The 8,945-nt window shown below is 60.7% G+C and overlaps 3 protein-coding genes across 3 annotated transcripts in view; 1 reads left to right on the top strand and 2 right to left on the bottom strand.

Moving 5' to 3' along the window:
* The window catches only part of EMIHUDRAFT_221077 (hypothetical protein), a gene marked incomplete at both ends in the record, with an annotated part of 3,391 nt that extends 2,143 nt beyond the window's left edge, over nt 1-1,248 (top strand). The window contains 4 exons of the mRNA XM_005756940.1: nt 356-451; nt 600-721; nt 802-938; nt 983-1,248. Coding sequence (XP_005756997.1) covers nt 356-451; nt 600-721; nt 802-938; nt 983-1,248 — 621 coding nt within the window. The remainder of the gene's footprint in view (nt 1-355; nt 452-599; nt 722-801; nt 939-982) is intronic.
* A 2,904-nt stretch (nt 1,249-4,152) lies between these two features.
* Nucleotides 4,153-5,168, bottom strand: EMIHUDRAFT_422783 (hypothetical protein). Its single transcript, XM_005756939.1, has 2 exons — nt 4,572-5,168; nt 4,153-4,434 (listed from the first exon to the last, which is right to left on the bottom strand). Exons 1-2 carry the CDS (start codon nt 5,154-5,156, stop codon nt 4,201-4,203), a joined length of 819 nt encoding a protein of 272 aa, XP_005756996.1. The 5' UTR covers nt 5,157-5,168; the 3' UTR covers nt 4,153-4,200.
* A 1,213-nt stretch (nt 5,169-6,381) lies between these two features.
* Nucleotides 6,382-8,596, bottom strand: EMIHUDRAFT_221074 (hypothetical protein; the record flags this gene model as incomplete). The annotated part of the gene is made up of 3 exons (XM_005756938.1): nt 6,382-6,483; nt 7,754-7,874; nt 8,001-8,596. 3 exons carry the CDS (start codon nt 8,594-8,596, stop codon nt 6,382-6,384), a joined length of 819 nt encoding a protein of 272 aa, XP_005756995.1.
* Between the last annotated feature and the right edge of the window lie 349 nt (nt 8,597-8,945).

The raw sequence follows: 8,945 nt of genomic DNA, 5'->3' as shown, positions 1-8,945 counted from the left end.
GGGCGGCAAACCCACCGGTAGCGGCAGCGTCAAAAGGGTCCGGCTCCGGCAAGGACCCGCCGGGGGGCGAGGAACGGCCTTCCCGGAGTGCCGGCCCGAAGTCCCTCCCGGGGGCCACCCTCACGAGGGGGGCCCCCCCCGACGCTGGCGCGTGGATTTTGGAGGGCCTCCCCGACTTGTACCCCGGCCTTAGCGGCGCGCTCCTCAAGGAGGGCCCCCCGTTGGCTGTTTACCTCGGCGCGCGCCATGCCCAATTGCCCCCCCCCCCCCCCCCACCACCACCACCCACCACCACCACCACCACCACCACCACCCACCTCGCACCCACCCACACACACACATAGGCGTGTACGAGGCTGCCAAGGCTGCGCTGCTCGCCACCCCCGCAATCAGCCCCTACCCGCTCGTCGCGTACCTCCTCGCTGGCGCCGCGGGGGAGACGGTCGGGTCGGTGATCCGCGCGCCCGCCGAGGCGATCAAGTCGAGGCTGCAGTCGGGCGCAGACTCGACGACGGCCGACTCGGCAGCATACCTTCGGCACGGAAAGGGCGGCCGTGGGAGACGCGTCCGTGACGCGTCCGGACACGCCGCCGTCGCAGGTGCGCAGCGTGCTCGGCACGGCGGCGGGGCGCGCGAACGTGATGCGCGCGTGGAGCTCGTCGCTGTGGAGGGATGTGCCCTTCGGCGCGATCCAGCTCGCCATCTTTGAGGGGCTCAAGACGTGCCCCCCCCCCCCCCTCCGCTCGCACGCCGTGGCCCCGTGGGGGCTCTTGCCCCCGACTGCGCGGCTCCCTCCTTTAGGTACATCATCAACTCGCCCGACATTGTCGTCGACGTGGACACCCTCCTCGCCGAGGCGCTCTTTGGAGCGACGGGCGGCGCGATCGGCGCGCGCCTCAGCCCCCGCGCCAGACTCCCCGCCTCGCGGGCAGTGCCCAGTGACGGGGGGCGCCTGACGGGGCGTCGCCTTTTGCGGCTGTAGGCGCTTTCCTCACCACGCCGACCGACGTGGTCACGATCCGTATCCTCACGCAAGGCACGGGCGTCGACGAGGCGTGCGACGAGCAGGCGCAACCACACGAGCTGACCCGACATTTGCCGAGAAATGCCCGAGCTTGCCCGAGCTTGCCTGAGCTGGTCCGACATTACCCGTGGGGCGTGTGGCGACCAGCTCACGACGGCCGCATGCCCGCGGCACACTGCCCGCGCTTTTCGCTGCCCTTCGGCCACCCGCATTGCCCCACCTAGCTTTCCCGCACAGCGCCAGCAGGCGTCCCGAGAGTTGGGGCTCGAGGGTTTGGCCGCCAGCGCCACTGTCGTGCCCCCCCCCCCCCCCCCCTCCCCTTGGGCAGGCGTGCACCCTCCCCGTCGGTTTCGTCGGGATGGCCAAGGAGGTCTACGCGCAGAGCGGCGCTCGGCCTCCCGCAGCGCGCCGCGAGACGACCAGGGCGCGTTCACGACCTTTCCGAGACATGTCCCATAGGCGCGATGGGGTTCCTGCAGGGCGCGCGCGCGCGCACCCTCTACTGGGCGCCCGCGATCGGCATCTTCCTCTCCTGCTATTGCTCGATCCGGCAGGCGGCTGTCACCTCCAGCCTGTTTGGCTGAGGGGCTAAAACTTTTTCGTGAGCCCCGGCACGCTCTTTTGTGAGCCCTACACGGTGTGCATGCATGCATGCGTGGGGCGCCATGGGGGCGAGATCTTCCGTGGCAGCTCGGTCGCGCGCGAAGCGAGAGCAAACCGGACGTGACTGGCGGCTGAGCCGTCGAGATGATTGTGTACAACATACTTTGGCTGGGTACTTGGGGTCTGCAGTGTCTCGTTTCTTGCGTGCCGCGTGTGGTGCCCCCCCACTCGGTATGTCCCCACGTGTGCGTGTGTGCGGCGCGTGGGCTCGCGTGGGCTCGCGTGTAAACTCTTTCGTATCTATATGTCGTCAGGCTTATGACATACTCAGCGTACGATTCATCGAAGGCCTCTTTGAAGTTGGGTTGCTGCCGCGGCCGGCCACTCAGGCCCCCGCCGGTGATGGCATTCCCTGAGTTTAAAGGCTGCACATGGATGTGCGCTCCGCCGCTAGCGTTTGAAATGCCCACATTCACGAGTCGCACGTCCAAGGGCGCAGAAGACGCGCCAGAGGCCGCGTAGTAATGCTTTTCGGCTGGTGGCGCCCGCGCTCTTTTTGAGTTGCCCTCGAACCCAGCCACAAGGGCCGCAAACGTCGGCGGCGTCGGCTCAAAGGCTACAACACGATAGCCGAGCGCTGCCAGGAGAAAGGTGCATGCCCCAATGTTGGCTCCGACATCCACAACCAATGGCCGTGTTTGCGTGGCCGGTGGGAGCAGCGATGGTAGCAAGTCGCAGTCTGTCCAGCGGCCTCGTGTCCTGATCGTCTCGTCTACGTGCTGTGCGTGCCGTAGGCACAAGACGTATGGCGGCTGGGAGGTGGTAAGATGAAGCGAAGCGTTGGCGTTCACAACATGAGCGTCCGACGCATCGTGCTCAGCGTGGGGGCACGAGACACCCAAGTCGATGGCGGGTCTGGCTGCTGGGGCGGCGGGTCCGTCGTCAATCGGATGCCTGATGCTCCGGGGAATCGGATCCTTGATGCGAGAGAAATTAAGATGCTCGAAGCAATGCTCGTCTCGTCGTGCGAACTCAGCCGGCATCTTTGCCATGAAGGTCTCACAAAGTGACCTAAGCTCCGTGGTCGTCGCGCTCGTGCAGGTGTGGTTCCGTGGCCTTTGTTGCAGGGTAAGCAATATATTGCGGGCGCTCTGACGCGCGCTCCTGTCGGCCACGCGAATGATCTTGCCTCCAACGCCGCTGTCAGAGGGACCGATAGCGTCTTCTGAGAGTTTGGCGCGGGCCCGCAGGTCAGCGGCTCGCCAAACTGTGTAGTCAAGCATCTCTAGTGCCTGGCTGGGCGTCATTGGTAGGTGGAAATGGAGCTCGAGAGTGGGCGCTGTGGCGAGGTCAACGGTTGGCACGCGCGCGGCATTGGCGAGATCTCTTGGCATGAGAAAGAGGTCGACGGGTGCCACGTGACCGACCACCACATGGGGACCATTCCGTTCGGCACTGTAGATGCGGCACTGACTCGCCACTGCCCACTCCCCACATAACGTGGTTGCCGGCGTTATGTAGGTGTTATGTAACGCCAGGTGCCTACATTGTCATAATCCAGATCGCGTTATATTATATTTACAACGACTAGTATCTCGTGGCTGGGTTAAATAATATATAACGCAACCGAGCCGTTACATTTACGGCTGTAACGTCCCTCATGTTATATACTGTAACGGGGGCCCGACGGGACGTTTTGACTTATGTAACGGAGGTCGGCGTTATGCATAACGGTGTTTGCGTTATATATAACCCACAAGATACTAGTTGTTATATAACTCATCGATCCGCGTTATGACGGGGTAGGCGTTACATAACGCCCACCCCCGTTATGTATATAAAACTACCATGTCGACGCTCATGAAAGTAGGCGCAATCAAAACCAGTTGATTGCGCCTACTTTCATGAGCGTGGACATGGTAGTTAACGATGGACGCGCTCACGTGCTCCACCGCCCCCTCCTCGTCCGGCGGCGCGGCGGCGGCTCGAACGCCCTCATTCCCGCCTCGCGCTCGCTCCTCTCGCGGGCCAATCGCTGGTGGTGTTCGTTCCGCCGGTCGACGCCGTCTCCGCGGTGCTCCGCGGTCGCCGCCTGCGGCATCATCGCCGCCCAGGCGTCGCTAGCAGGGGCGTTCCGATGTGCTCCGATGTGTTACGACACTCGCTCTCCAGTGTCACGCTTTTGGTCGACGGTGACCCCCCCCCGACCCCCCCCCCCTTTGGACGCGTCCACCCTCCGTCCAACATTCGCCTCCCCACTAATACATATATATTCGTGCAAAACTCAATCTCGACTCCCCGGCCCTGGATGTGAGATTGCAGACTGCACTCCAACGAGTGCTCCAAGATACTAATAAAGACTACGATTCTTGAGGTACTCTTTCCGAGCTCTCACGCCGCGCGTAGCGCCCTTAGGGGCCTAGAGAACACAACCCCCTCTCCCTTTTCTCCCAGTAAGCTAAAAGTACGTACGTATACTCGTGCAACAAGCCGCACACACACGCCCTCTACATCGATCTTTGGCTCAGTCAGTCAGTCTGATCATAGAAAAAAAAACATGGCGACGTCACTCGTCACTCCCCCAGCGACACGGGGACGGCCGGGGCGTTGGGCTCGGGCGCCGCGCCGTCGGGCAGCGACGGGAGGGAGGGCAGGCCGTCGGGGAGGGAGAGGCCGTCGGGGAGGGAGGGAAGAGAGAGACCCTCGGGGAGGGAGAGGCCCTCGGGGAGGGAGGGCAGGCTGTCTGGCAGATGGAGCGAAGAGATTACCGCGGAGAGGTCCGGGAGACTGCCGCCGTCGAGTGACCCCTAGCGGCAGGGAAGCCAGGGTGAGACCATCTCTCCGGGGCGAAAGCGGTCGGGATGCGCACGGCAGTGAGCTGCGGGCGCGGCGTTGTCGGGTGTGCCGAGTCCAGGTGTCCCTCTGGCCATAGCGAGCTGCAGACCTGCGGCAGGTCAATCTGCTCGACGGCGCTGGTCACCGCGGCGACGAGCGACGCGACCAGCGGCGACACCACCTCGCCCACGGCCGCGGCGAGCGCAGGCACATCCACCGCGGCGGTCTGCGGGTCGCCGACCACCCCAAACTCCTTGAGCGGAAACACGAGGACCGCCAGCAGAAGCGAGAGGAAGGAAAGGCCCTCAGAAAGGCCTAGCAGCCCCAGCGGGCCCGCGGGTAGCCCCGTGCCCTTGCTCGCCTTGCTCACGAGACCCGCTCCGGCGATGCCCACGACAGCGAGGTATGACACGCCCTCGATAGCACCCAGAAGGCCATAAGGCCCGGGATCGAGTCCGCCACCGGTGGCTGCGACGTTGTAAACGCTGAAGAGCAGGATCGGGGCGGCGACCAGGCCAGCCGCGGCGCCGAAGCCAGCAAAGAAGCCAGGCTCGGCTGGAGGTTTCGCTGGCGCAGTGCCGCTCTGAGTCTCGGCCGTCTCCGATTCGATGCTGCAGGTGGGCGAGCTTGCACGCGAGAGGACGTGGCGCGATGTGGCGGATTGTGGCGTGGCGACGAGGCCGAGCAGGAACATTGGCACCGCCAGCATGGGAGGAATTGCTAATGAGGAAAAATAAATATTTTTTGCATAACATCGAAGCTAAGCTCAAAAAGAAAGAGACAACGTCCTTGTTTGGTGTGTCCGTTTTATTTATTTTTTTATCAAAAATAAATATTTTGGGTCGATGAATTCAGAAATCCCAGCAAAATACTTGAGATTGAGATTCGCCTCGCAGATTAGAGAGAGATGTTTTTTGCAGATTACCCGGCCAACGATATTTTCCTGCTTAGCGCGATTTCCGTCAAACCAGTTTACCCAGTCTCCCACAATTCACCGGTCGCTAACATTTCTCATGTCAGATTACCCGGTCGGCCAAATTTCAACAAACAACAAATTTCATATACAGTGGGTTGCGGGCATTAAGAAAACAGGATTTGGCGGCACGCCGCCGTTTCTAAGCCTTTCCACAGCCCTCATCCACCCCACGCCGTGGTTTCTTAGCTCCGGCCGGCACTCAGGCCAGAGCCGCCCCCCTAAGGATTTTAGGTAAGAGGTAAGCTGCGGTCCGCGAGGGCGATGCCAGAGTCTGCCGCCGAGTCGGCTCTCTGGATGACGGGAAGACGCACACACGCCTCCATCTCCACTCCACTCAGAACACCGTAGACTTGGAAAGTGACAAGTGCGCGCGCCGCAGGCGAAGAGAAATTTGAGCTGGGGCTCCCGTTCACACTCGAGACTCGTGTCTGGCCTTTTCTCGGGGCCGCGCCTGCGGCGCGCCGTGGTTTCTAAGATTTTCGCGAAAATCGCTCGGCGTGGTTTCTTAATACTACGTTTTCTTAATGCCCGAAACCCACTGTACCAAATTTCTCGTCCAGATCACCCGGCAACGATATTTTCCTGCTCAGCAAAAAAATGGATAAATTTCAGATTACCCGGTTTTTGAGATTCGCCTCGCAGATTACCCGAACGATATTTTCCTGCTTAGCGCGATTTCCGTCAAACCAGTTTACCCAGTCTCCCACAATTCGTGTTTCAGCTTACCCGGTCGCTAAAATTTGTCATGTCAGATTACCCGGTCAGCCAAATTTCTCGTCCAGATTACCCGGCGGCTAACTTTTCTCTTTGAGATTACCCGGGCGCGCAAATTTCTCGTTTCAGCTTACCCGGACGCGAGCGTGCACCTCGTCCAGAGAGCGAGCACCTGCGGCACTTGGTCCTAAGGGGTCCCGTACCATGCGGAATCGACCCTATCCGGTGCTCAAGTGCTCAAGGAGAGCTCCCACTCGGAATCCCCGGCCTCGTTTGCTTGAATGACGCAGTCGTGAATCCCAAACGGTTTCAGATTACCCGGCGCATCCCACTACCGGGTGATCTGGAAAAAGAAATTTCACATTCCGTGTAACCTGGAAACGACATTTCGCCGTGTTGGGTAACCTGGAAACGACATTTCGCCGTGTTGGGTAATCTGGAAACGACATTTTGCCGCACCGGGTGATCTGAAACCGCTCACGCCGGGTGATCTGGAAAACGCCGGGTGATCTGTCATCTGCGAGGCGAATCTCAAAACCGGGTGATCTGGAAAAAGAAATTTCGTGACCCGGGTAACCTGGAAACGACATTTCGCCGTGTTGGGTAATCTGGAAACGACATTTTGCCGTGTTGGGTGATCTGCGAGGCAAAAAACGCCGGGTGATCTGCGAGGCGAATCTCAAAAACCGGGTAATCTGAAATTTATCCCCAAAAAATCATCAAAAAATTGACAAATCAGTGTACCCAGTCTCCCACAATTCGCGTTTCAGCTTACCCGGTGGCTAACATTTCTCATGTGTCAGATTACCCGGTCGGCCAAATTTCTCGTCCAGATCACCCGGCGGCTAACACACTTTTCTCTTTCAGATTCCCGCTCGGGCAAAATATCTCGTTTCAGCTTACCCGGACACGGACGGCTGCTTAGCTTGGCGCAAAGGCCGGACTCAGCGTGAACCTCGTCCAGACCGAGAGAGCGAGCACCTGCGGCACGTGTCCTAAGGAGAGCTCCCACTCGGAATCCCCGGCGTCGTTTGCTTGAATGACGCAGTCGTGAATCCCACTACTGGGTGATCTGGAAAAAGAAATTTCGCGAGCCGGGTAACATTAAACATTTCGCCGTGTTGGGTAACCTGGAAACGACATTTCGCCGTGTTGGGTAATCTGGAAACGACATTTTGCCGCACCGGGTGATCTGAAACCGCTCACGCCGGGTGATCTGGAAAACGCCGGGTGATCTGCGAGGCGAATCTCAAAACCGGGTGATCTGGAAAAAGAAATTTCGGGATCGGGTAACCTGGAAACGACATTTCGCCGTGTTGGGTGATCTGGAAACGACATTTTGCCGTGTTGGGTGATCTGAAACCGCTCACGCCGGGTGATCTGGAAAACGCCGGGTGATCTGCGAGGCGAATCTCAAAAACCGGGTAATCTGAAATTTATCCAAATACTTTGTCGACCCCATTCCAGTGCAACAGTGCAACAACCAGATTTTTGCGCGAAAATTTTAGAATTCTAGTGCCCCTCATTCCCCGTTTCTTTTCCCCCTCTAGAATACGCCTGTGGTGTGCCCCATGTGGCACCCCGACCTGTTGTTGTCTCACCCTGGCCCCCAAGATCGTTTTGGTCGTCACATTGTGATCCCCGACGTCGTCAAATGTCGCCCGCCTGTCCTTCCCTCTAGACACAAACTTGAACTGACCATTTTTGCGATTCACATTCGATCTCGATCGCATCAATACCCCTCGAGTACCCCTCGAGCCCTTTACAAGACTCGGGCGCCGCATTTGATCGGACGATCAGGAAGCGTTGCGCCCTCGGAGTTGGGGCCGTCGGCAGTAGGGGCGCCACCCGCCAGCTGGGGAGGGGCCCCCGGGGGCGATGTCCGGAAACGATTCGGGCTTCGCTGATGGGACCTCTGTTGGTCCCGCCGCCGCATCCTCGCCCGCCGCGGATCCGCCCTCCACGCCGCCCCCGCGAACTAGATCTCCAGAGGCTTGGGGCGGCGGCGGCGGGCTTGGCAGCGGCGGGCCCTCGGCAGCGGCGCCCTCGGAAGGGGGGCCGCGATCACGCCCCCCCCCGGCCATTCCGACGCGCACGCGCCCCGTCAGCAGCTTCGTCGAGACTTGGAGTGGCAGGCTCCGCTCGTGCAACACCGACACGCTCACCTCGGCCCTCTTAGCACTCAATGCCTCCACAGACGGATCGCACTCCGAATGTGTGCGCCGGCTAGTACTGCTCTTCAAGCTGAATGGCAAGCCCAGCGTGCTACTGCAGCGGTGGCCGACCATGACGCTGCGTGCGGTGGCTGGGTCCGGCTCGCTAGAGGACAGAGCCGGGCTGGTGAAGATGCTGCTCACGCGCTTCTTCCCCGATGCCTTGCCGGCGGATGGGAAGGGGTCCGGCAGCTCTCGGTCCACCAGCTCGCGATCTGGCTCGCCCGACATACCTCAGAGCGACAGCGACGACACCGCCGCCCAGCCGGAGCTGACGGTTGATACAGGCCCGGGGCTCTCCCCTGCATTTGCGTGAGCAAACTCGCTCTGGACGCATCTGGAGGCGCGGGGGGGGAGGGGGGGGGTCCGCATGCAGCGCTTGCCATTGGACTTGCTTGCATGGCTCTTATCGTGTACACTTGCCGTTGGCCGCGCGTGACTGCGAGAGGTACGTGATGACGACAAACCGCCACGTGTGGTGCTGCTGTCTGCTGTGACGACCTGCGTGTATGCTGTGGTGCGCGCGCGGGCCGCGTGCGCACACTTGGCACTGACGGAGTGTGGTGCGCGCGGGCCGCGT

Source organism: Emiliania huxleyi (assembly GCF_000372725.1).
Source record: "Emiliania huxleyi CCMP1516 unplaced genomic scaffold EMIHUscaffold_94, whole genome shotgun sequence".
Lineage (NCBI taxonomy): Eukaryota > Haptophyta > Isochrysidales > Noelaerhabdaceae > Emiliania > Emiliania huxleyi.
Note: the sequence above shows the minus strand (reverse complement) of the source record. Positions and strands in the feature narration are given on the sequence as shown.